This window comes from Podarcis muralis, chromosome 13 (genome assembly GCF_964188315.1).
Source record: "Podarcis muralis chromosome 13, rPodMur119.hap1.1, whole genome shotgun sequence".
Classification (NCBI taxonomy): domain Eukaryota; kingdom Metazoa; phylum Chordata; class Lepidosauria; order Squamata; family Lacertidae; genus Podarcis; species Podarcis muralis.
Window position 1 is genome coordinate 55187674 of NC_135667.1, and position 26488 is coordinate 55214161.

At 42.4% G+C, this 26488-nt stretch overlaps 1 protein-coding gene across 1 annotated transcript; it reads right to left on the minus strand.

Moving 5' to 3' along the window:
• Positions 1 to 3063: 3063 nt before the first annotated feature.
• On the minus strand, positions 3064 to 25759 carry TGFBR1 (transforming growth factor beta receptor 1). The gene is made up of 9 exons (XM_028751949.2): positions 25606 to 25759; positions 18343 to 18594; positions 17777 to 18022; positions 14294 to 14524; positions 12790 to 12957; positions 10895 to 11051; positions 8536 to 8660; positions 8320 to 8450; positions 3064 to 7472 (listed from the first exon to the last, which is right to left on the minus strand). The coding sequence occupies exons 1-9, from the start codon at positions 25739 to 25741 to the stop codon at positions 7347 to 7349; spliced, it is 1572 nt and encodes a 523-aa protein (XP_028607782.2). The 5' UTR covers positions 25742 to 25759; the 3' UTR covers positions 3064 to 7346.
• Between the last annotated feature and the right edge of the window lie 729 nt (positions 25760 to 26488).

The window sequence follows — 26488 nt, forward strand, 5'->3', positions numbered from 1 at the left end:
ATTTTAATATTTTGTTGGAAGCCGCCCAGAGTTGCTGGGGAAACCCAGCCAGATGGTTGGGCTATAAATGTTGTTGTTGTTTAGTCGTGTCCGACTCTTCGTGACCCCATGGACCAGAGCACGCCAGGCATTTCTGTCTTCCACTGTCTTCCACTGCCTCCCACAGTATAAATTATTATTATTATTATTATTATTATTATTATTATTATTATTATTATTATTTCAACTACTAAACCAGGTGAGGGTAGCGAATGGGCCTCAAACCCTCAGTGAGTTAGGGACTTCCCCTGCATGCAAAGACGGGCTCTAGAAGATTGAGCAGACAAAGTGAGGGCAGATGGGGCTTGTCAACCTGAGAAGGTAAGCCATCTAAGAGGAGAAAAACTCCCAAATCTCCTCTGCTTTACAGGATATCTTTGGTAGAAGAAAAGGCTAAGGAGTAAACCCTAAGAAATCTAGAGTGGAGGCCCCAAGACAGTTGGATGGAGCCTTGTACGCCTACTTCCAGCAACTCCTGCCGCCAAGCTGGTGCCAAACATATTGCTTGGCTTTCCTTTGGACCACGTCTTGCAGTCTGAACAGCCCAGGACCTCCATACACACTGCCCAGGCTTGCACACCACGGAAAACCACTTCAGTGCCGCTAACACAGCAGTTTAACTTTGTCTCTCAAGATAGAGAGATTCCAACAATAACTAAGCATGTATACCCAGTGCTTTTTTTTTTTCTTTAAAAAATGTTTAGGGGTACTCTCATTTTGACTCAAGAAAGTCACCATTTTATAGTTCAGATCGGGGAAAATAAATACAGTAAATGGACAAAAGTACAAAGATTCACAAAATGTTTAGGGGTATGCGTTCCCCTGCATCCCTGCCCCCCCCCCCGGAAAAAACACAGGGTATACCTACACACCAAGAGATAGGAACCAGGCGTACTTTGATGTGAGTGGAAATCAAACCCCTCCTCTCCAGAACCAGACACAAACACTGGCACGGCATTATGCCGTAAACCTAGAAAAATTCAGCATTGTTCTAGATCACTTTCTACCATACAATTATGCAATATGCATGTTATCAGGAAGTTACTAGCAAATCATTTAGTCAGGAAACTTTTTCCAGCGGACACTACAATGGTTATGTTTCCCTGTAGGGCTGGCAGAGGTAGCGAAGTCCATAGGATTCAATCTCAGCTTAACCCTAACCCTAACCCTAACCCTTATCTAGCCCACTGCTGCATCCATGTCAAGAACCTGGGAAGCCTTTCTCACCTCAGATGAGACAGAGCTGAGTTTCACCACCACTCTGGCACATAGCAGTGCATCCATGATTAAGCCATGGCTGTATGCTCTTTGCTTGAGATTTCTATGAGATATTAAAGATTTGTTGTTTATTCGTTTAGTCGTGTCCGACTCTTTGTGACCCCATGGACCAGAGCATGCCAGGCACTTCTGTCTTCCACAGCCTCCCACAGTTTGGTCAAATTCATGCTGGTAGCCTCGAGAACACTATCCAACCATCTTGTTCTCTGTCGTCCCCTTCTCCTTGTGTGCCCTCCATCTTTCCCAGCATCAGGGTCTTTTCCAGGGAGTCTTCTCTTCTCATGAGGTGACCAAAGTATTGGAGCCTCAGCTTCATGATCTGTCCTTCCAGTGAGCACTCAGGGCTGATTTCCTTCAGAATGGAGAGGTTTGATCTTCTTGCAGTCCATGGGACTCTCAAGAGTCTCCTCCAGCACCATAATTCAAAAGCATCAATTCTTCGGCGATCAGCCTTCTTTATGGTCCAGCTTTCACTTCCATACATTACTACTGGGAAAACCATAGCTTTTACTATATGGACCTTTGTTGGCAAGACTAGTACATTACAATTCATTTCCTAAGGTCCCTTCTTGTGTTTAAGACCCAACCCATACAACCTCTTCCACTATTAAGTTTCTGAAAGCTGTGCAGTTATGTTTGCTTCTGGGCCAATTAGAACAGCAATCAAGGCTGGGTAGAAATAAGAGAAGAGCCTTATCTAGGAAAATAAGGCATGTGCCATTAAGCTACATGGGGTAGAGCAATGCTTGAAGTTCAGCCTATCAGTCTTATACCCAAGACATGTGGTCAATGTGATGCAGGAAATAATGAGAGGATACAGCATATCCAAGATTGGCTAGAATGCACAATGGATAGGATGCAACAATGCAAATCATTCTGTTTAGCATAATTTAGGATTGCTGTGGGAAGTGGCAACTGTATAGCTCCCTAAAAATGAATATACTGAAGCGGTAATAATATTAAAATATTGATGTCCCCCAGGTAATGCAATTATTTCAAAACTTTTCTGTCAGCTCTAGCAGGTTATCTATTTTTAGACTCAGGATATTTTACGAAATATACCTGTTTGGACAGATGTTAATTAGTTCAAGACACCATGAACAACTAAATTCTATTCCCAACCAGCACCTCCATTTTTGTCAAATCAAAGTGCTTATAAAAGTCAACAGATCTAAGCTCAGAATTCAAATAATGGTCGTTCAGAACAGGAGGACTATAGATATTTTCTCCTTGAACAGCACCCTGCAGGACAATCCGTTTTTTAAACTGTAGGGGAATTTAAATACAGTGGTGCCCCGCAAGACGAATGCCTCGCAAGACGAAAAACTCGCTAGATGAAAGGGTTTTCCGTTTTTTGAGTCGTTCCGCAAGACGAATTTCCCTATGGGCTTGCTTCGCAAGACAAAACGTCTTGCGAGTTCTTGCGAGTTTGTTTCCTTTTTCTTAAAGCCGCTAATAGCCGCTAAGCCGCACTTCGCAAGACGAAAAAACCGCAAGACGAAGAGACTCGCGGAACGGATTAATTTCGTCTTGCGAGGCACCACTGTAGATGTTTGTGATACTACATGCTGGGGACTGCTGTTCAAAGGGCCCTGGTGTGAGCCTAAGCAGTTCTGTTTAATTTCACAGGATTACTATGCCTTAAAAAAGTGGGGGCAGGGGGCGAACAGGCATCAAAACAAATCAATGTTCAGGAACAGCAAGCAGCTTCATTTCCCAAAAAGAAAGCACAAGTATGTCATCTACTAAGAAGAAAGAAAATCTATAATTGCTTTTATTATTTTCTACTGTAGTGTTAGCACTTAACAATAATACTTATTCTTAGACTATTTACAATCCTCTGTCGTAGACTCTACTGCACATACATTATCAAGCATAAATGGGGCAATGAACAATTCTGTAAGGCTTAAAAGTAACACATTTGTACAGATGCTCAAAATTTATCATCCAAAATGTAAAAATGTATGTGTCATTACCCATACAACTCTGAAAGAGCTGGTGCTATTTCAACAAAACAGAGAACATATTTGCAAAAAAAATAATAATACAAAAGAAAAAAGAAATGCGCAATCTGACAAAATATACAATCAGCTTGATCCAGGGCTGGTTTAAACGTGCAGATGCTCCAGTATGCACATGTAGCTCCTACAAAACCAGCACCAGAGCCTTGAGTGTACATCCATCTCTGAAGCCAACAGGAAAGCTGACATTAGCAGATCTTCAAGAGCACACACAGAGCTTTGTATCAGAACCAGCAAGGTTTTAGGTTTATGCATATAATACTCATATTTTAAAGAGACATGTAATTGCCAACCTTGAGAATGTTCTGAAAAAATATTAAACCTTATATACAGAATGAGGTAAATGTACCTTGGTCTTTTTAAGAGGTAATTTAAGTTTAAAGCAAGTTTTTACATGTTAAAAAAAATCAAGTACCATTCAAACCATTTTAATGGCACAGTATGAACAAGGAGCTAGCTTAAAAAGTGGATCCATGGCACTCAGTTGACAGATGGTTATTTTGCTAGAATAGCCTCTTACTAGGTATGAATCTGCAAAACTATGCCACTGATATATACAGATATTTTTAGGTTTACAAGACATGAAGGTGTGAAAGGCTACAAAAATCTGAAAAGGCAAATAAAAATGTTATGATAAAACTCCAACTCTTAAGGATTAAGAGTACCTAAAGTTACAGCACTCAAGACATCTGAGTAACAAGGTTTGCTACTGTTCCTTTGATGTGTCTTGTAAGCAATTGGATCATATGTCCAAGATCTGAACAGCAACTGTAATGCTATTTTTAAAAAACTTTATAAAAACCCTTATTAAACAAATGTGTACTGTGCAGTACACATCACACAACAGCTTTCATCAAAATTTTACCAGATTTTTAAAGGTATAACATTCAAATGTTTTGAGTGCCAAAATATTTTGGTCCCCATGGACTCTCAAGAGCAAAACAAAAACAGAAAAAAATATGAATACTTGTCTAGCTGCTTAAAGATGCATATCAGAGCTGTTGTGATGGTCAATCTGAGTCTAAATTGGAAACCATTTTTTAAATTCTTAAAAAATTACCTCCAAAGAGAAGCAAGCTTTTAAGACTTCCATCCCCGATTTCTAAGATTATTATCCAGGTTAGCAAATGGCTCCCAACTTCCTTCCCCACTGTTCCTCTAGCCCCCAAAGCACATTCCCCACCTATCATTTTGTGTTGTTGTTGTTTAGTCGTTTAGTCGTGTCCGACTCTTCGTGACCCCATGGACCAGAGCACGCCAGGCACCTCTGTTCTCCATTTTGCTTTAGACCTTAAAATGGGAAATGAAGGTGATGGTTTGTACATCTCTTAACAGATGCACTCTGATGTGCTTTGCAGGGCATAAGGACCGAAAGTGGTGGCTGTTAAGAACTGGCAACCTCTAGCCCTTTAGGACCTTAATTACCAAGGGAGACTGCTTTCAGTCCTAAACCAGGCAAGTGAATCAGGAGGATAGAAAAGTGCCATTCCCACTCCATACCTGAAGGTAAAGAAAAGAAAGTGCTTTGCAAGTTGGAAGGGATGGTAGTGGCAGTGGGGAGGGGGATGGCAATAGGATAGCAGAGTCAAAGGAAGGGAACAGGTGAACCATCTGAGCCACTCAGACTGGCTCTGTACAAGTTTTTCTGTTAGGGGCAGAATTGGGGAAATCCAGAACCGATCTGAGGGAAGCCTTAGAGGATATGCCCATCCCTAATCTACATGTGACTTTACAAGCAACAGATTAAAAAAGTTCTATGTAATATATACAGGCACTCATTCGAAAGATATTGACAAATTATCAATGGAAAACATGACTAAAATTACATCATCACAGCTGAAGCCACAAATAACAAAGTACAATTTTCATGATATACAATTTTCCTGCTGCAACGTCTATTTTAAGAACTGCTAAAAAATCAACCTCATAATTTTCTCTAGACTAAAATAGTAAAATCATTTTGGCATGAGTGAATCATGGGAAGTTAAGGATTGATAACTGGTATGCAGGCAGCCCCCCATTTATGCACATTCAGTATTTGTGCGACTGTGTAGACATGCACCACACTGAACCTGAAAGTGACTTGGAAATGTAATACTGTAAAGACATCACTGAAATATCACTAAAGGGCAGAATGGGGTGGGTGGGGGAGGAATGGGGCGGCTGCAGGCTTTCTCAATGGGTTTCAATTATACGCAATTTCACAAATGTGCACAAAACGGGGGGCTGCCAGTACAGCTAACCAATATTATTTTCATTCTACATCACTATAAAAAATTGCAGGTGGGCAAAGTCTTCACCTTTTCATTTATGTCTGTGTTGAAGAAAGACAAACTTAAATAGGTAGTTTTTGCTTGCTAGCTTATTTTAACTTTTATGGAAATCAAAAGTATTTTTTAAAAAAGATTTTAGTTTTTCATGGTTCTTCATAAATGTAACTAGCTTGAAGATACATTAATAGAAATTTGATTTGTGCACCAGATATAAGACTTACATAAATGAAACTCAAAATACACCTTAAAACGCAAGCACAGTTTTTCAGTATTGTAGATGTAACAGTATTTTACATCCAGCAGCAAATTTTACAGCTACCTGTATGCACCGGAAAACAAATGGTATATTACTATCCACCTGTGATTTAGTAATAATAGATGGAGGTTTCAAAGCAGTGACTTTCAAGGCGAGCCACAAGCTGTGCAAATACTTCCACATGTGAAGCTCTTGCCACCAAACAGGAGTTGGCCTGCATGGAGAAGTCCAATGGCACCACATTTTAGGAGCGTGGGGACCTAGAGTCAGTCCTTACACATCTCCAGATATATACAATTGGTGAGGTCAGAGCCAATAGTGCCAACCATCTGTTAAGAAAGCACATACTGACCTGACCAGCAAGATCACACAACAGCTACAGATGCTAGGGAAAGTCTACTGCTTTGCACACAAGGACTGCATACAATAAGGCTACACAAATGCAATGTTTTTACACATGGATTACCCTTCGAGAAGCAGGGAAACAGGTGACACTTTAGTAAAGAGCGCTGTTCTTTGAATGGGTAAGGGTCTGTGCAGAAAAAAAATCCCCCCGCCCCAGATAACATCAGAGTGCTAAAATTTATTTTCTCGGATTAAGCCCTCATATCAAATTTTAAAAGAATCTTGAAGTACTCTTTACGGGTCATTAAAAGTTAAGTGCCACTTTTGACACCACAATTCATTGTGATGCACAACTTTAATAACAGCACAGAATTAATTTATATACTTAAAATTCCTAGTCTTCAGAATTAAGAGGTTTTGGTAAAAAGAATTCCAAATGTAGTATAAAATTCCCTTTTAGTTAAGATATATTTTATCATTCTACAAGCACCAAAGGCTTTGCATATACCTACTGAAGTGCATTACAAAAATTGAAAAGTGGCACTTCCTGGTACAGTACAATCTATTTTGAAGGCATGTAATGTTCTGAAGCAAAATAACAGAAATACAAAATATAACTGCATATGTTGTATATGTTCTTCCAGAGTGGATGAGGTAATGTCTTCAAATCCTGATAAATACGTCCAACAGTAAGTGTCCTAGTAGCCAAAAAACTACACAATCTGATAAGAACAAGCCAAGAGTGGTTCAGAATATAGAGTGCGCCATCATGAACAAAGCAAATAGCTTTAAAAACTTTAAAGATATCCTTCAGTGCGATAGTGTGCACGAGCATCATCTTCATGTTCTCCATGAAACAGGGACCAGCGTTAATCCTTGGAAAACCAGATTATGTTTTACTGAAGCGGAAGAGGAGTCCGTGGGAAAGAGGAGTCCGTAGTGCAAGGTAGGGAGCTGTACAAAGTTTTACTGCATCTATAGAAATCCTGGGCTAATAACTGATCTTCCTATTTTGTACAAAAGGCAGGAATATCCTTCTGTTCCCCCAGTGAGGTAGAACAATTAGCCTTCTTAATGCACAAATTAGGTGCAGATATGGTCCTTTAAAAGTCTCCTTCAGTAACACCTCCAAGATTACATTTTTATGCCTTCTTGCTGACTGAGCTGTGACAGTGTTTTCTTTATGCGTAAAGCTGTTAGCCTTGCTGCACCGTTGGCATACCAACATTCCCGCATAATTTTGGCCATTACTCGCAAGGCCTGTAAAGAATTGAAACAGAAGTTTAGTTTTCATACCGTAACTTCTCATCTTTTTGTATCTCAGTGCTATGAATTTTCCACTGACATAAAATTGGTATTTAATTTAGCATATTTGATTGGCATATTAGTAAGCAGAGCTGTGGCATTAATGTTTTAACATGTGGCATTAAAATTTTTTCATTAGCCAGCTGAACTGAAATATCTGACTGCAGAAGATTCCATAAAGTACACTTAGTGTGGTTGAAATGTTATTTTCAAACAAACTCTAAGCTTTACTTGGAAAAAATTTCAAACACTGTGAAGTTTTAGAATCTAAAAGATAATTTGAATTGGAGTACTAGCCATTATTTTAAGATGTAAAAATTCATTAACATAATTATTATTTCCCAGGTTAAATTTTAAGAAAGAACACTGAAAAACTATATTAACATGCTTGTGTGTGTAGGTATGTACAGTTCCTAAGGATAACTACATGAAAAGTTAAATATTTTCAATCCAATTCAATTTCCTTCTAGCTGTGCAATATAATTTGTATTATCAATTCTCTTACTAACTATCGTAATTTTATAAAATCATGCATTTCTAAAAATTGAAAATTTCCTATAGAAAAGCATTTCACTGGGAAATTTTCTGCACCCCACACTGCTATTCTTGTTAATATATTGCATATTTGTGTGATTAGGTATGTCCCATAATTAAAGGCATAAGGTGAACGGATATCCTTCAAGGCACAATCAAGTTTCATTTTTGAATATGTAACTCAATGTTTTTATTTTTAAAAATTCAAACTAAGCTGCTTTATACATTTTTAAATATTCTCATTTTGATACAGCTTGAAAAACCTTACCTCACAGCTCTGCCATCGGTTAGGAATATTGGGTCGAAGTTTCTGTTCACAAACAACTTTCCTCATTTCTTCAACTGAAGGATCAGAAGGAACCAGGTCATAATATGGTAGTTGGTAATCTTCATGAATTCCTAAAACGTGTAAACCAAGCTGTAAGTTAACTGTTGTCATGACAGAATCTTAAGTCAATTCTGTTTCATTTCTATTTGTACCTACCACCAATTGAACATCGCCGAGCTATTTCCCAGAACACTAATCCCATTGCATAAATATCTGCTCTTTTGAAAGACTCAAAATGCTTCATGTTTATGGAATCATCAAGTACTTCAGGAGCCATGTACCTATCAAAATGAAAACCAGTATGTTTTATTTATTAAGCATAAACATAGTTATCTCTAGTTCTCTTTAATTAGGCACTAGAAACAGTTGAGCCACTCTGCCAATTAGGCATTACGCAATAATGACATTCTCAAGATACTTACTATTGACCTGGCTCTACATTTCAACCAAGACTTTAAAAAAGTAACTATAGTAGGAACTTCTGCATAACTGAGAGGAATGCAGAAGTTCCAATCATTTCAGGACAGGGACACCCTGTTATGTGACTGAATATGTGGGCTTTGCACGTGTGACTCTTCCTGCTCCATGTCCATTTCTTTGCTCTCTAAACTGGACTTATGCAAAGAGGGCACAGACACTTGGTTTTTCTGCAACTGAACCTGACAGGATTCAAAATGCCATGGTGCAGATTGTGTGCAGAGAGAAGAAAGCCCGACGTTCTGAACACCCCACCATAGGCAGAAAAGGAAAAAGTGGTGTATACATACACAACAGTGCTATATCTGCTGAAGGAGGTTGTGTGGTAAATGAAAGTTTTCCCCCCTCCCAGCTTTACTGAGAAGGACTCTAACACCTCTCCTCATCTCCCTGCTTCTCAGTAGTGTTTGCACAAGCCTTCTGTCATCCCAAAAGGAAGCTTTGTATATTTTAAAACTTTTTATTAGAAGAGTATTTAGAAATCCAGAGTGGAAGCAGATGTGGCTAGTCTAAGTCATATCAGGGTAAAGGAACCTCCAAGAAAGGGAGCCATTGCATGTCATCACCTCTCACTTTCTACTTCTCTTATTTCATGGATCTTGCTCACCTATAGATCTCAAGATCTGAACTTTTCTTGGTCTATTTAAGTTTCCCTGCAGTTCCTCTGGGTTTCACACCATAAAAGGGCATTTCCCTGCCTAGTTCTACTTCTACAATAGGATCTATTCAAGATTATAAACCAAGCAATGTGAAACTTGTAACAAGTAACCATTGCACTGGTTTGTTTGTTTTTTAATCCCTGCACCTGTGTGTCAAACTACAAAGCCATTTTACATACTATCTTGCCATTTTGGCAACTAAACCTTTAGATCAATTTGAGCAGGCTTTTATTCGAGTTTGGTAATCTCTCAAAAATAAGCAAAGCAATACTGCTATTTAAAGAGTAATCAGGTCCGCTGCAATAATATCTGCAGTGTGTAATTGTGTTCCGGAATGATCCCACAGTAATAGTTCAGTGAAGACATATGTGAGATACAGGTTCGAGTACATAGGCATACATAAAATGGTCCATATAGATGTTTATCTCTTTACCAGCTGTTGCAAGAACAAGGCTCATGCCAGGTTAAAGCAGCCTAGCCACTTAGCTGCCCTTAAGTAGCAACTATGTTTAAAAATACAAATCTATATTATAATTTACAATGATTTTCAAAACACTAATTACTCTGCAAAAGGCAGGTAGGTTTGGGTGACTGAAAAATAAATGTTCTGAGAAATTGGGCACACACTTCTCCTTCGCAGTAATTTTGTTTTTATTACAGTGGTGCCCCGCAAGACGAATGCCTTGCAAGACGAAAAACCCGCTAGACGAAAGGGTTTTTCGTTTTTCGATGCGCTTCGCAAGACGATTTTCCCTATGGGCTTGCTTCGCAAGACGGAAATGTCTTGCGAGTCTTGCGATTTTTTTCGCTCCCCCCCCCTTTTTCTAAGCCGCTAAGCTGCTAATAGCCTTTTAGCCGCTAAGCCTTTAATAGCCGCTAAGCCGCTAATAGCGCTAATCCGCTAATAGGGTTGCTTCGCAAGATGAAAAAACCGCTAGACGAAGAGACCCGCGGAACGGATTATTTTCGTCTTGCGAGGCACCACTGTATATCAACAAGATGACTATGGGGGAAAGGAACAAAGCACCTTCCGATCACCTATTTAAGAGAAGGCACTACCCAGAAGTTCTAGATCATTCACCAATAAGGAGGTATGAGGAGAAGGGGCACTACTGCAACCACCAGCAATATTTCAACACCACCAGTTACACTGTCAGGTGAGTTATGGTAACAAACAGCAATTATCTATGTAGCTTCATAGTTGTGTGGGAAACTGATCCTTAACCCCCAAACAGCACAATACTGCACTATGCTGGTTTCCATTATTAGAATGCCTGCTCTCCAAGAGACCCTGGGGCAGTTGTACATTTAAGTTTAGGGCTATGTTTATCAGTCTCTTTAATATAATATATTCTGTTTTTAAAGAGTGTTAATTTTACCTTTTTGTTCCCACCCTGTGGTTTGGTGCAATATCTATTGTGTCTGTAGCTGAATCATGTCTTACTGCCAGGCCTAAATCTGCAATACAACAGGTACCATTTTTCTTTACTAATATGTTCTTTGATTTCAGGTCTCTATGAGCTATAGCTGGTTTTCCTGCATTAAAAAAAAAAAAACACAGAGAAAATTATTAATCAACTAGTGCATCTGCCTAGAAATTTCTTAATTGTGCATTTAAATTGAAATTCAAAGCTGATCTTTGGCAATGGTTCAAGTCAAATAAAGCAACTTTCATTCATGGTACCAAAGTATAAGAGTTTGTAGAGGGAAAGGCGGGTGGACATAAATTTTGTTAACCACTTGACAAATATGAACAACGTTACTGATACAACGTGAAGCTCTCTGAGTGCCTAGGAAAGATGCAATGAAAGTAATACTGATGCTGCTGTAATAATTACTTATCCTATTAATTTAAGTACCTTAAATAAATTTGGGTACTAGTCATTCAGACCATAGCTCAACATTTCCCTGGATACCAGGATGAGACAACCACCTTTCCATCTGTTCTGAACAAAGGCAAGGTGCAAAAAAACCTTTTGTCTGTGAGTGCAGCAGTGGCTGATAAGGACCCTCTCCCCAATGGGGTGGCTAAGAAGAGGAGCGTGCTAATATCATTTTGTGGCATTTCCCCCTGCCCCTTTGGATGTGGCAGCTATTTTGTGTTGTACTATGTTCTCACACCAGCCCATTGCACTTTCTCAAAATTCCGCTGGCCCACAAAGGTTGGCAACCCCGGCATAGGGAATAATGAACAAGCTGGACCTATGGCCTGACTCGGTAAAAAAGAAGCTTAATTTATTTAACTGAAGTTATATAGCTGCTCCATAACCTAAGTGCTCCGGGCATCTCACAAAATAAAATATTTTAATTTGATAAAAGCAATTAAAATAAAATTAAAAATACAATTAAAATACAGATTTTTCTAAAGTAATATAGAATCCCATATTGAAATACACCTCATTAATAAAATGTTTTAAAAGCTTCCAGATGCATAAAGTACACAGTACTGGCATTCTTTTAGTCCATCTTTGCCTTTGAGTCTCGCTTGGGCAAGCAGGATTTTAGTTGCAACATATGAGAGGAGGACAGATGAATTGACTACTGAGCACTGGGAAAAGTAGTTTGTATTGCATACTTTGTTAATTTTTTTTAATTATTTGTTGCAATTTATATACCACCCGCAGGTCTCAGGACGGTTCACAGAATAAATTCAAAACGTAAAACCACAAAATACATAATCAAAATAGAAGTAACAACCACCCAATAACAGCCCCCATTATTCCACTGCTCTTGGCATGACAATCCAAATTTCAATTAAATCAACATACACTTTTTTAATGTGCTAAGTTGCATCTCAGTGTTTCACATTTGCCCATATAAGATGATAGAGAGGAATTTATTAAATGACTAATTCCTCTGCTTGGGGTGGAGGGAAATACTACACTGACAGAACACGTGGATGTGTTTTCTACTATTGCTATTATAAATGCAAACTAATAAAAAAACCATATTTTTAAAATCTGAACCCAAAATTAGCAGGAAACTAACCAAAGTTTGTTTTATATAGAATTAAGACTGGAAGAGAAATAGGGATATATATAAAGACATATTTCGTCTGAAACTAAACTGCCATGAGAGTTTATGAGGCATCTCAAATGTAAGTAAATGCTGTTATAAATTGCTCAAAAAGGCTGCTATGTGTTGTCTAATGTGCTTTACAGGGAGATAATATGTTTAATATATAAGAAATCTTAAGAACACAAGCATAACCATGTGATTTTTTCTCCTATTAGGTCCATATTAATAATGCTACATACTTAATTTAGTAAATTACCTTGAGTGCCAACAATCTCCATGTGAAGATGTGCAAGTCCACTGGCAGTAGACAAAGCTAGCTTTATCATTCCTTCCACAGTAACGGTATACCTGTTTAGGTAATCGAAGAGAGAGCCATGCTCATGATAATCTGACACCAGCCACAGCTGTGTCCATGTACCATTATCTGAAAAAAACAACCCCAGAAGAAATAAAATAAGCATTTCCAAAAGCAAAACATAAAAATTATTATCTTGTATGCGGTAAGCATTTCATTTAACCATGGTCTCTTTCTACTAAGTTCTTTAGCATCTACTGATGCTAAAACATAAGAAATGGTGAAAGCTGTAATCCTGCATACACCATCTGTTTCAATCCCAATGAAAAAAAATTCCTTCCAGTAGCACCTTAAAGACCAACTAAGTTAGTTCTTGGTATGAGCTTTCGTGTGCATGCACACTTCTTCAGATACACACTTCTTCAGATACAGTGTGTACAGTGTGTACACTTCTTCAGATACACACTTCTTCAGATACAGTGTGTATCTGAAGAAGTGTGCATGCACACGAAAGCTCATACCAAGAACTAACTTAGTTGGTCTTTAAGGTGCTACTGGAAGGAATTTTTTTTGTTTTGACTATGGCAGACCAACACGGCTACCTATCTGTAATCCCAATGAAGTCATTGAATCATAGAGATGAAAGGGACTCCAAGGATCATCTAGTCAATGATATTTAAGCAGTTTGTGTAATTGCAAACAACTGAATAATGATTTTTTGTTTTTGAAAATACAAAGATCACCAGAACATTTGAAATCTGGTGATTTATTTCTTCTTCACTCACTAAAATAAATTATATGCCCTTTTCCAAGACTATTCCTAGAAACTCACAATCTTAACAGTTTTTTGAAAGTACTGTACAATCAATACCCAAAAAATTCAACTAACACAAAATAGTTACTAGCAGATTCTTATTCAGATTAGTAATCCTATGAAACAAATTAAAACAATTTTGTCATTAAAAACAGGGTAATGACTTGGCATTTAACTAGCCACCTGAAAGCTAACATGGAAGGAACCAACTATGCTTCCCTTGAGGAAATTCTACAACATGGGAATACCAAGGTGAAGGCTGTTTTGTGCCTGCCAGCTTACTTGACCTTACTGGCAGGCCTACAAACTATAACTGATTTTAGTGCCCATGCAGATTCATAATTGTGTGCTGCAATTCTAAATCAATTATATGAGCAGCATTTCATTCAAAAGAGGGAAGACATTTTTTCCTCACTGCAAGTTTCTGGGTATTTCCAGGAGATGAAGAATGGTAGCAATTTAGTCATCATCTTTGAACTTTACAACTCTATGATTCACAGAATAGAAATCAATATGGGGCATATACAAGAAACACAAACACTAATGTGAAGCCAATGTAGAAATTACTTCAAACTGACAAAGTGCAATAGATAGCATTATGAGATTTCAACAAGCAAAAAGGGACCAGAAGCAATTTTTAAAAAACTTAACCTTTATTGTCTGCAGCTATGAACCCAAGAATATTTTCATGACGTAACATAACGGTTTGGTAGATTTCTGCTTCACGAAACCATGAACGTTCTTCTCTTGAGGAGAAAATTTTCACTGCAACTTCTTCTCCTCTCCATTTTCCACGCCAGACTTCTCCAAATCGACCCTTTCCAATACTTTCCTGAAGTACAATTGTTCTTGCAATTGTTCTTTGAACAAGTAAAGGTAAACCTAAAAAAAAAAAAAAGTTTATTTTGAAAACAGTGACCAAGTTTGTTACTTTTAAAGCTACCTGACTGGATAAAAAAATCACTATTCATGGCTGAGATCCAAGATAACTGATTTCTTCCTGTTTTTCTTCAATATTATAAATAACACAATAGAGCAGTGTTTCCCAACCGGTGTTCCGCGGCACACTACTGTGCCGTCAGACATTGGCTGGTGTGCCGTGGGAGGGAGGCGGGCGAGTCGGGCGGTGAGAGGCGGCGGCGGCGAGGATCCGCGTCGAGCCGGGGGCGGCTCCGCGGTGGTGGTGCCGAGCGGCGGGGCAGCGCGTGCAAAAGGGAGGAGCGCGAGACAGCGGAGGAGGAGGAGGCCGGCATGTCCGGGCAGCAGCAGCAACAACAGCAGCAGCAACTCCCGGCGACGGCTCCTCAAGCCCCGCCGCCGCCCCCTCCTCCGCCCGCTATCGCCGCCACCACCACAACAGCCGCCGCCGTCCCTCAGTCCCTCGCTCTGCTGCCTCCTCCCACCCCCAAAGCTTGGAGGTTCCCCGGCAAGGGGGAGGGAAAAAACTTTCACTTTCGTGCGTCCCTCCCGGCGTGACGCTGCGCGCTGACGTCACGGGGCGGGGCTTTAATGGTGGTGTGCCGTGAGATTTTTTTTCAGTAAACAGGTGTGCCGTTGCCCAAAAAAGTTTGGGAAACACTGCAATAGAGCACCACAACCTTTTCCTGATATATGGATCAGTTTTATAGCTTTGATCTCCAAAAAGTGCTATATTGCTTTTGAGATGTGTCAACGTTTCAGTTAGTTCCTGAATAAGGAGACCAGGAAGATGTTGCTTGGTATTCAGTACAGTTGCATTTTCTGCAGGGGCTGAGCTCCAAGGGTTCCGTATATACATAAAAATGCCTATACTCAAACCATTGGAGCCACTCTCATGTGAGCTCAGCCTGCTGGCTCCAGGGGCCCTGGGATGCTTTTGCAAGGGCTCTTCAATTTCCTGTAATTCTTTGAATCTTGTGGGAGCATCTTGAGGCTTCTGAAGTCAATGCACAGTGAGGGCCTTGCCTGCATTTAACTTGCAGGATTTCAACCAAAGGTATTCAACTGCATACAGTTAAAATCATGCAAGTTAAATGTGACTAAGAGGCAAACATACAAATTACAGGGCATAGTTTCTGGGAACAGATTCCAATCACTCACTCCTCAAGTTGTTCCACAGTTCCACAAATTTCCTCAGATAGCTCCCAAATACATTTTTAGTAAACATGGCAAAATATGTATGTAGGGTTGAGCTCCCCACTCTGAAATGCTGGGCTAAGGACCCAGGTTTTGATCTGGGCTTCAGATGGTAGCCACAGTGGGAGATGGAAGGAGCAAAGTTCATGGTAGGAACAAAAAGGACCATATGGAAGTAATATTTTCTCCTTCTTTGCTATAGGAATAGCTTTTTTACTTTTTAAAACTGAGAAACAAGAAATACTTTGCAACTATCTTCTCTAGTTCTTTCTTAGTTTCAAATACAGGAACTCTCTATTTTAAGTAATGGATTGTGGAAAGTGAGAGACGACTGTCTTTGGTGGCTGAAACAGTAAGTGCATCCTTTGGAAACTAAAGGCATGGAACTACACCTTCTCAGCTGTTGTTCAATTAAATATTGATGTGGTTTTTCTAGTCAGTAACTGGTATCTCTAACTTCTCTCTTCAGCAGAATATTACTGAGCAAACAGCTACTACACAACATGCCAAAAGGTTACTCTGTGCACGGTTTCACCTCATTTGTAAAAAACACCAAACCGCGGTTTAGAGCAGAGCTGGCTAATCTGTGGTCCTTCAGGTACTGTGTGACTCTAACCCCCATCAGCCTCAGTCAGCAGGGCCAGTGGTTGATCACTGTCTGTAGTGCAGCAACATCTGGAAAACCACATGTCAGTCACCCATGGTTGATGAGTCACAGCAAGACATGGGTCCCACTCTCTCCCTTTTCCTCTAGCAAGGCTGCAAGATGTTAGTCCAACAAATTGCAGGAAGGCGGTAAAGTCTCCACCCACGTTCTACATGGGTGCATGTAGCTTGTTGTGCAGTTTGTTGTGATCTCCAAACCCAGGCAAACTTTGGTTAATCTTAACTATGGATTTTGAAAAAAGAAAATGTCAAAACACCATTTATGAAGGTAGCTTGTTTCAAATAGGGCTGGCCCAAAATAACAAGGGGCAGTTGGTTACTGTTTCACCCATGTCAAAACTTGCAGAGTAGATTCACCTTCCACCCCTCCCCCCATTAAAGGTAATGAAATCTTTTCATGAGACTGTAGAAGCAGAACTCCAGAAATAAAATAAATAGCTGCTGCAATGAAAAATGCCACTGTCACTCACTTCCTGGCCAGGTTTTATCCATATTCTAGTCTTGCTAGCCTGTAGCCCCAACTTTCATTTAACATGGGAGGATGGGACATGCAAGTTCTAGCCTTCATAGAACTAACAATAGGGGGCAAAATGCACAGGCACTTGTATTAGCCAACCTGCCTATGCCTGCCTTGGAGCACTGGAAAATAATCTGCCACTTTAGCTCTCCTGCAAAGGAAGCAGTAGTGAGATTACAGATAAGACATTTTCCTGTGACATTGAGACCTTTTCTTTTTGCCTATAGCTCAAACTATTTCCTATTGATATTAAGAAATCTTTCTACAGGTTTTAATACCATGTGCCTCCAATTGTTGTAATGACTATGGGACTAGGCTGGTATCCATAGCATTAATCAATGAGGTCTAATCTTCCTTGCTAGATCAAAAAAGATGGCAATACATACACAGATCCTGCCATATCCCCCAGTGTGCATTGCAAGCATTTTGGTGAGATTGTGCAGATATGAGAAGTAATAAATGTTGTATATTTCAACAACATTTTACCTTAATCTCAAGATCTATATTTTTTAGGTAGGGTTTGTCTGCAACAGAAGAAAGCATTTGAGCATGGCACTGAAACGAAACTTCACACAAGCTTTACTTTTGGTTTGAAATCTGATTAAAATCTGAATTTCTCACAAGTTGCTGGCAATATGATAAACTAATTATGATTTCTGCCTAGCTATATCCTCACAACCCCAGTAAAATACAATCGCAAAATCATTATTCCCGTAACATTTAGCAAGTAACTATGCTTGTGTTGCACAATACTATCCCCTTTAAAAGATTATGTACTAGTATATGGGGGTGAGGGGAGAAGAGGGCAGCAGGAAGAGGGAAGAGACTCTTATTACCTGAACCTGAGCCTGAAGTCGTCATGTCATAAATTAAATCTTTTAAAGTTGTTCCCTCAGATATAAATGGAGGACGATCCATAGAAGGATCTTCTTCACTTGGAACGCGATGGTGTATGACGGCACGATTATGGCAGATATACAAAATCAACATAAGTGAAATGCAAACAAAACAAACAGGTCCAGCAATGACAGCAGCCAATTCTACTGGTCCTAAATTAGAAGGCAGCTTTCTTGGGAGGGGACCTAGAAGTGGAATGGGGAGACACAGAAGACAAATAAAAATAACCTATCAATTATATAGTCAATGCCTGTATATGTTTGTGCACTTGAATAAAACAGAAATATCTCTCTATGGACATATATCTACACAAGATTCCCCCTTCCCCCAGTTTTCAGGTAAACTTACTTGGTACATCAAAAGTGCAATACAGGAGTAGAAGATGCGACCATGTGATTAAGTCACTGGATGCTTAGATTGTTCCACTATCTGTTTTGATTTTAACTAAATTATTTTATATTGTTTCTCACATTATGCTTTCAAAATTGGGAGTGGGGGAAATTACCTGGGGTTGGAATCGGTAGCTCTATTTTATTGCAGAGGTCTCTGTCACAGCAATGTGGCACAGTAATAACTCCTTCACTTGTTGAGGGGGCACAAATAAATGGCCTGTCTCTGGGAATCAGATCAACTTGTGCCACACACATGCTATTGCGTGTTATTTTCTCTCCGTTCCGTGTTACAGAAGTGAAGCAAAGTCCATCTGTTGTGCATGTAAAGTTATCTTTTGTACAAACAAGACAGTAACACTGTAGAGCTGCAGGGGGGGAAGAGAGATGTTCATATTAGTTATGCTAAACACTGGTGGAGTTACAAAATCCAAGGGCCCCCAAAATATGCTTCCACTCCTAATTGCTAATTTATAACAGCATAAATTTATTAATGCATATTTGGTGCAATAGCTGCCAAACAGCTTTCAAGTAAATCCAGGGATAAAGCAGCTAGCGTATGCAACAAGTTTCTACATGGATTCCTTCTATCAGTTTGGGTAAGTTGACAGCCAACATCTGGGAAAAAGAATAGCATTCCTGACATATTTTCAGATGGTTGTTTTTTGTAACCTTAACATGAAATAGGTTCACAATAATCCAAAGAACTGTGAAATGAATTGAGTTTCTCAAACAGGATCCCTTCATATAATATTGTAAATCATTTCTGAAACTGGTGGGAAATTTCAAAAACAATGTGTGATATAGCTTGGCAGTCAACTGTTCATAGTGAATATTTTGTAAAACTTCATTGAGTGCATGCCAGGCCTGGGGCGCACTGATAGTATGTTTTATGACAGAACAACTAACATGGTACTAATGGTACTAATACAACACATCAAAAAGAACAAAGGGTTGTGTGGCACGCTACAGAACAAAAAAATTATTATGGCATAATCTTTCATGGATCATTGTTCACTTGGTCAGATGCATGTAGTTGCAGGTATATATTTTGGTTAGGGCAGGGATTTCGAAGTCAGAGGGAAATAAAATGCATAAAAAAAACACTGATAATTATGTACTGAACAGTGGTAATTTACAATGCAGATTTTGAAAGCAGGCTTTCTGACATTGGTAAGCCAATTAACACGTATGTGTTAAGGATCCCTCATCTCAGTTCAGTTCACAAGTGATAGCACTGAGCCTCTTGATTGTAATTCATGGTTCCACACTACAGTCTCTTTGAGATTTCCTGAATTTGTGAGTATGTTGAAATATTTCCTCACTGGTTTTTGAATATTACAATTTCTGTGGTCACATTTGTGGTCATTTATTATTTTTTATAGAGCAGCGATGGCTTAGCTGTGGCCCATATACAGCCCCATACCATGTGAAAAGCATGCCACCTAGATCTGTCAGGAGCAGTGGCCCCTTTTAGGGGGTCTTTTTTCTCTCTTTGACACCCTACCCCCTTTTGAATTGCCATGGTGCTCAGTGCTGACTGCCCTGCAGGTACAGTCAAATGTTTTTGTCCTCAACTTCTCTTGAGGACCCTTGCTTGCTTGTCTTCAGCCTTTTCCTCTAGAACCATGAGTAGTGCTTTGAGTAGCTGGCTATGATGTTTATACTGTCCAAGAGAGATAATCTTGCATGATCAGTCCTGATAGCCAGCAGCGGGACAAACTGAAGCACTGAAGTAGCTGACTGTGCCTGCAGCAATTTCTTAAAAACTTACCAGTGAGCAATCTGAAATGGAGAGGGAATCAATGTGGAAGAAAGGGGGTATAGATGGAAAGCAATGCAATTAATGTTGTGGTGAAACCAATTTAACTTAGGAAACTGAAATCAATCAATGAAGAGGAAAAAAATTGGGAGGTCTTAATGGGGCACAATGAAATGAAGCCAATGTTCACAGGAAATCAATGTAAAGAGGGGGTTAATAATATATTAATGCAGAATAAATTGATTGGTTAAGTTTCAAGGCAATTAAAGTAATTGGGGTGTAGAGGGGAAGTTCATTTTTTAATGGAGAATAAAATTTTGGAACCCTCCTACAACAGCAGTGCCCTGGAAAGCAGAAGTGCTGCTGAATATATGTCTATCTGCTGCTGAGTCTGTTCTTCTGCCAAGCTATCTGTGTGTGCACAGCTACGTGCAAGCTACTCTGCTGCGTGTGTAAGTGTGTACATGTACAGGCTCTTTCTGTGTAACCACACTCCCTAGTGTGTGTACACATTGGCATGCAGCCCTTGGACAGGTAGTAAAACCCTCAATATGGTCTCCAAGCAAAACAAAAAACAAAACCCATTAACTATCCCAGCCATAGAGCCGGGAGGGTTTGTCCTATGTAGAATACAGAAGGGCATTGATGACCTTTAACAGAATATATCATATTGGAAGATGAACAGGTACATGAACCACTGAGGCTGTAGATTAGGTCCAGTACCAGTGTTGCCAGAGCAGACATGAGGACAGCTTTGGAGACTGGGTCTGCCAAAGGGGCTGGTTCTATTCTCTGTAAGCTCTGTTACCTGGCCTGTTGTTGCAACATATCAGATTTACTCACTTGTTACATTTTAACCCTAAACTTCCTCCTAATGGAGCCCAGAGCAGCTATAATCCAATTTACCATCAGAAATAGTTTTTAAACCGTTATGTAAAACTTGGGAAAACATAAAAACTGCTCACCTGAAGGCTTGAACAAACATTTTTAGCTGTCAGTGGGATAGCAGCAATACAGGGAACACACACAATTCTGCGGGGAAAGAGTTCCACAATTGCTGTGCCACCACAGAGAAAACCTTAGCTTACGTGACTGCCAAGCCAAACAGGCTGTGTTCATTGGCAAGACTGCAGCAGATCTTAAAGTTCAAGCTGGGTGGTATTGGAAAAGGTATGCCCACAAATCCCACCTTTCTACAGCACTTCCAACTTATCAGGATTCAATTCAGCTCATTGCCCCACATCTAGCCAGTCGTTGCCTACAGACACTGGTCCAGCACCTTAACTGCCTCTCCATTCAGATGGAATAGAGAACTGGGTATCATCAACACTCCAAATCCCTGGTTGACTTATCCCAGTAAAGTCATATAGATATTGAACAGAACTCTGCAGGACTCTACAGCACAAGCACCAAGGGGCCCAGCTGAAGTTCTCCAGTGCTACTCTGGTGGTGGTTCTGGAGATAGCAGCAGAGCCACCACAACACACATGTTCCCAACTCTCTATCTATTGAGCAGTGCCAGCAAGATACCATGGTCAATGGCATCAAAAGCCACAATATATGAAAATAATTAAGGTAGCACTCTCCCTGTCTCTCTTCCAAACAAACAAACAAACAGAACACAAAACCATCAGTCAAGGTGAAGCTAGACTGAAACAGGGCTAGATAATCCACTTCATCCAGGCACTCCTACAGCAGACCATCACCAGCCATCACCTTCTCAATCACCTTGCCCAAGAAGGGGACATTTGCAACAATGCAGCAGTTGTCTTAATGTCTCTGAGTCCAGGGAAGACTTTTTGAGATAAAGCATTAAAACTGCTTGAGACTTCTATAAAGCAGCTTTCCAATAAATTGGCAGGTGTATGAGAGACTTCCAATGAACACCTAGACCATAGGTCTAGGTCCCACCTATTCCTATAGTGCCCCATAGATATGCCTGCAGTAAGGGAGTCATAGAATAACAACACTGTTCACTTTCTATTTTGTTTCTATGGCTTTCTAGACTTCTCCCAGAATAGAAGTGTGATGGGAACTAGAATGCAGAAGTGTCTACTGTGGTGAGTAAAACAAAGAAGTGTCTACTGTGGTGAGAAAACAAAGAGGTTGCTACTGCAGTGGGTAACTTGGTTGCCCAGGGGTTGCCATCATGGGGCCCCAGGAAGTGACAGCTGTAGTCTGGCTGCAGGAAGTGAGAGTTGTAATTATTATTTATTAAATTTCATAGTGTTGCCATACGTCCGGGAATTCCCAGACATGTCCTCTTTTGGGGGTCCTACATGCCCATCCAGTCGGAATTTTACATTTTAAATCAAATGTCCTGTATTTTGTTTGTTTTTTTAGAAAAAATAAGTTGTGTGCGTGGTGCTCTGGTTCAGGCTCTGGCGTGGGTGGCGGCAGAGGGAGCATCAGGCGATTGCCCCAAAAAAGCTCAACTTTTTGTGTCCAGATTTTTACCTCTTGAAATATGCCAACCCTAAATTTCTATACCACCCTTCAGGCAGTTTACAATATAAAAACTCAAAAATACATACCATAGTAACACACATTAACAATGACACCCACAGAGTTAGAAGGAACAGGGACGCCACATCATCCTCACTCCACTCCCTGCAAGGAGAATTGTCTTGCTAGGCAAATTTTACAATTTACCAAAACAGCATCCATGATATCCAAAAAAAATTCACATCTAGCTCATCGGTCTCTTCTCTCATTTTCTATTACCGTACTTTCATCTCTTTCTTTCTGTCACTTAGTGGTGCCTTTCTGTATCACTGCCTTCTTGCACTTTTGGTCTGTGACCTATCTTGCCTTATTTCTTCTCTCTTCTCATTGGGACTGTGCATGGACTCCCAATCTGCCCTGTGACCTTGATCTGCTGCTCCCAAATCAGGCCAATTCAGTCTGTGCTGCCCCAGTGGCCGTCCAGCTCACCCCAGATTCGGTCCTGCAGTGGGGCCAATGTCTTTTTAAAGGGGTTTATACTCCTGTTTTAATATGCAGGTTTTTTTTTAAAAAAAATTAAGGTTAAAGGGCAGGCACACCAAGACAGCACAGGATTGAATCCCCCTGCTGATCAGCTGTTAAACAGGAGGATTCAATCCTGTACAGCAGTGTTTTTCAACCTTTTTGAGTCCACGGCTCCCTTGACCAACTACATTCTTTCTGTGGCACCCCTGTGGGGCTCAGGAGCCCAGTTCTGTCACCCCTTGCTTGTAGAGCAGGCAGCCCCTCACCCTTTTTCGAATACCCTCCCTTGTGGAGTGTTACCTCAGCCTCCTCTCCTTGAGAATCCTCCAGGCAGCCACTGCTGCCGCCCCTGGTCTCTGAGCTGCCCTCCAGCCTGCCCCACAGGGGCCTGGGATTTGTCTGTCCATTCCCAACAGCAAAGGCTGGCTGGGCTTTCTCACCCGCTTGCTTGCTTAGTCTGAGGTCACCTCAACTCCTGATAACCAGCACCCCCTGACCAGCCCCATGGGCACCATTCACCTGGGGAACTTGTAGCCAGGGCTGCTGCAGCAAACAGCACACAAGCCTTTGGGAGGCAGACACGTGAGAAGGCATCAGAGGAGGGGGGGGGAGGACATAGGCCAGTGTTGCTCATGGTAACCATGACCATCAGCACCCCATGGCACCCTGGTTGAAAACCACTGCCATAGAGTACCAGTCACTCCTTCTTTGCAAGTGGCTGTCCTTGCACTCAAGGGAAGCAGGCCACTCACAAAGGAGCAACAACTGGTAGTTTTGGGTGTCTCCATGCAACCCTTCACCGATGCGCCACAGGTGGCCACAGCAATGCAGTGAGGTACTGGATGAACCTTTTGTACAGTATTATCTATGGCAGGCATCCCCAACCTGTGGCCCTCCAGATGTTTTGGCCTACAACTCCCATGATCCCTAGCTAACAGGACCAGTGGTCAGGGATGATGGGAATTATAGTCAAAAACATCTGGAGGGCCGAAAAGTTGGGGGTGCCTGATCTATGGGCACAAATGTAAACTGCATTTTTATGGCTGATGTATGGAATCTACTGATAAAATATGAATCCAATAATGTCTGCAACTGAAATCTAATTTTTTGAACCACAGGTGCCACAATGCATTTAAATGTATTTACAGTGGTACCTCGGGTTAAGTACTTAATTTGTTCCAGAGGTCCTTTCTTAACATGAAACTGTTCTTAACCTGAAGCACCACTAGCTAATGGGGCCTCCTGCTGCCGCCGTGCTGCTGCTGCCTGATTTCTGGTCTCATCCTGAAGCAAAGTTCTTAACCCGAGGTGTTATTTCTGGGTTAGCGAAGTCTGTAACCTGCAGTGTATGTAACCTGAAGCGTAAGTAACCCGAGGTACCACTGTATTTATCTATGTTTCTATGCTACTCTTCAGTTAAAATTCTCAGTGATGTCAGATCTGTTTTTTACTCTGCATTTTCTGACCACACAAATATGCACTGCAAAATTGGGTCATGTCTGTCCATGAAAGTCATGCCTGAGATCATGTATTTTGCATCATTGCTGCTTGCAGTGAAATCTCAAGTGGTGGATGCAATGCCCCAAACTCAGGTTTTCGCACTAAGATGTTACACTGAAGTGCTGCGTCTTCAATATGTACAGTCTTTGCATACAGATCAGCTGTGATCATAGCAGGTTAGAAGTGCTTTGTGGACTGCTTACAAAAATAGTGTAACATCAGTAGCTGTAGATGCAACTTCTACAACCACCCACACACCCATTAAAGCAACAGGCACAACGGCTTTTGAGTTCCCATGATTTTTGCCATCCTTTTTACGATTCAATGCGGTTCTTGGCATCGGTGCAGTTTTGGCCTCAGCCGCAAGCACACCGAGCCGGGATGAATGCGGACATCAGTGAAATCTCAAGGCTTAAAAACTTCTTCAAAACACAGGCATTCCTTTCTCTGCGAGCAGCGCGAGGATACCGGTACGTAGCTGCACCCTGCAAGCTTTCCACAGCATCTCACCGCCACGGCGCGGGAACAATGCCGGGTTTCCTCCGCTGTTTCGATCACAAAGTTTCAGCCAAGTGCTGAGATAACGTCAATCATCCCAAGGGGCACCACCCTCACCTCTCTCTCCCTGCAGCACCTCGAACACAGCGAGGAGCACACACAGGGCCGGGCCGCCGCGACCCTCCTGCTCGAGGGGGCAGCCAAACTGCGTCCCGCCCCTTCCTCGCCCCAGCGAAGCCCAGGAGACCCCCCCCCCTCCCCGCGCCAAGGAGCATCTGCCCTCGGGGGCCGGTGGGGCTGGAGAGGGAGGGGCGGGGGCTCGGGAGGCGAAGGAGAACAACGCGCGGCGCCCTCGGCTTCTGGGGCGCGCCCTAGAGTGCAATACTACACAAAAACAAGGCGCGCACCCCCCCCCCCAAGAAACACGCGCAGACGAGACTCTATAGGCGCTCGCTTTCTTCCTTTCTTCTCCCAGGGAGGCACTAGCCTTTGTGAGGGCCGCCGGCCTGGGCGACTCGGCCCGCGTCCTCTCGCTCTCCCCGGGCGCTTGCTTCCCCTTCTCCCCCCGCCGGGACGCCTCCTCGGGGAGCGGCGCCATGTTGCCGAGGGGAGAGCCGGTGGGCGGCCAGGCGCGGAGCAGGCGACTCACCCGTCGTCGCCTCAGGGAGGAGCAGCAGCAGGAGCAGCAGCTGCCCGGCCGCCGCCGCCGAAGTCGCCCAGCGGAGCAGAGTAGCAGCGCAGGGGCCCCGCCGCCGCCGCCGCGGAGGAGACGCCGCCGCCGCCATTGTCCCCGTCCCGGCCCCGCCGCCGCCGCCTCCTCAGCCCCTCTCGCGCCCCCTCGCTCGCAGGGAGCCAGCGCGCCAGAGACGCCTCTCGCCCAGTCGCGGCCCGCTCGCCCCGCCCCCAGGCGCGCCTCCGCCGCCAGACCAGACGGGCGCGCAGGGTGGAAAAAGGCTGCCTCCAGTCAATCGGGAGAGGGGAGCTTCTGATTGGACGGGCTCGGCTTTCGGCCCCGCCTCCCCCTGCTGCTGCTGCTGCTGCAGACGCGGCCCCAACAACAAGCGGCGAGGGGAGCTGAGGGAGGGAGGGAGGGGGCGCCTGACCTCCGCGACCCCCCGGCTAGATTGAGGGAGCGGGAGGCGCCGTCGAGCGCGAAGAGATAAATAAGCGATAAGGCGGGAACTTGGCGGCGCTTTCGAAGCTTCTCCTCCCTCTTCCCGTTTCTTAGCTTTGCCCCAAGGACCGCCGGCCCAAATAAATGCTCTTGGCCGGGATCTGAAGCGAGGCGAGGGCACGCGGAGCGCGCGGCCCCGGCAAAGAAGCCCCGGGCCGGGGGGGGGGGGGCGGGCGAGGCGGTGCCCCCTTTCCCGCTGGGTCTCCGGCAGACCCGGCTGGCGAGGAGGGGAGAGGCCGCCCACTCCTCCGTCGCCCGGGCTCCTCTCCCGGAGCAGCCTCCGCCCCGCCTCTACCTTCGCGTCCCGCTTCGAAATTCCCTTTTCGGACTCTTCCCTGCGTGTGAAGAGGGCCCAGCG

Coding starts and splice junctions, on each gene's coding strand:
- TGFBR1 (XM_028751949.2), bottom strand. CDS start 25,741: ATGGCGGCGGCGGCGTCTCCTCCGCGGCGGCGGCGGCGGGGCCCCTGC. Junction 8,661..10,894: donor CACAGGGTGGGAACAAAAAG/GTAAAATTAACA, acceptor TCATTTTGATAG/GTACATGGCTCCTGAAGTAC. Junction 7,473..8,319: donor ACCGATGGCAGAGCTGTGAG/GTAAGGTTTTTC, acceptor AATTCTTTACAG/GCCTTGCGAGTAATGGCCAA.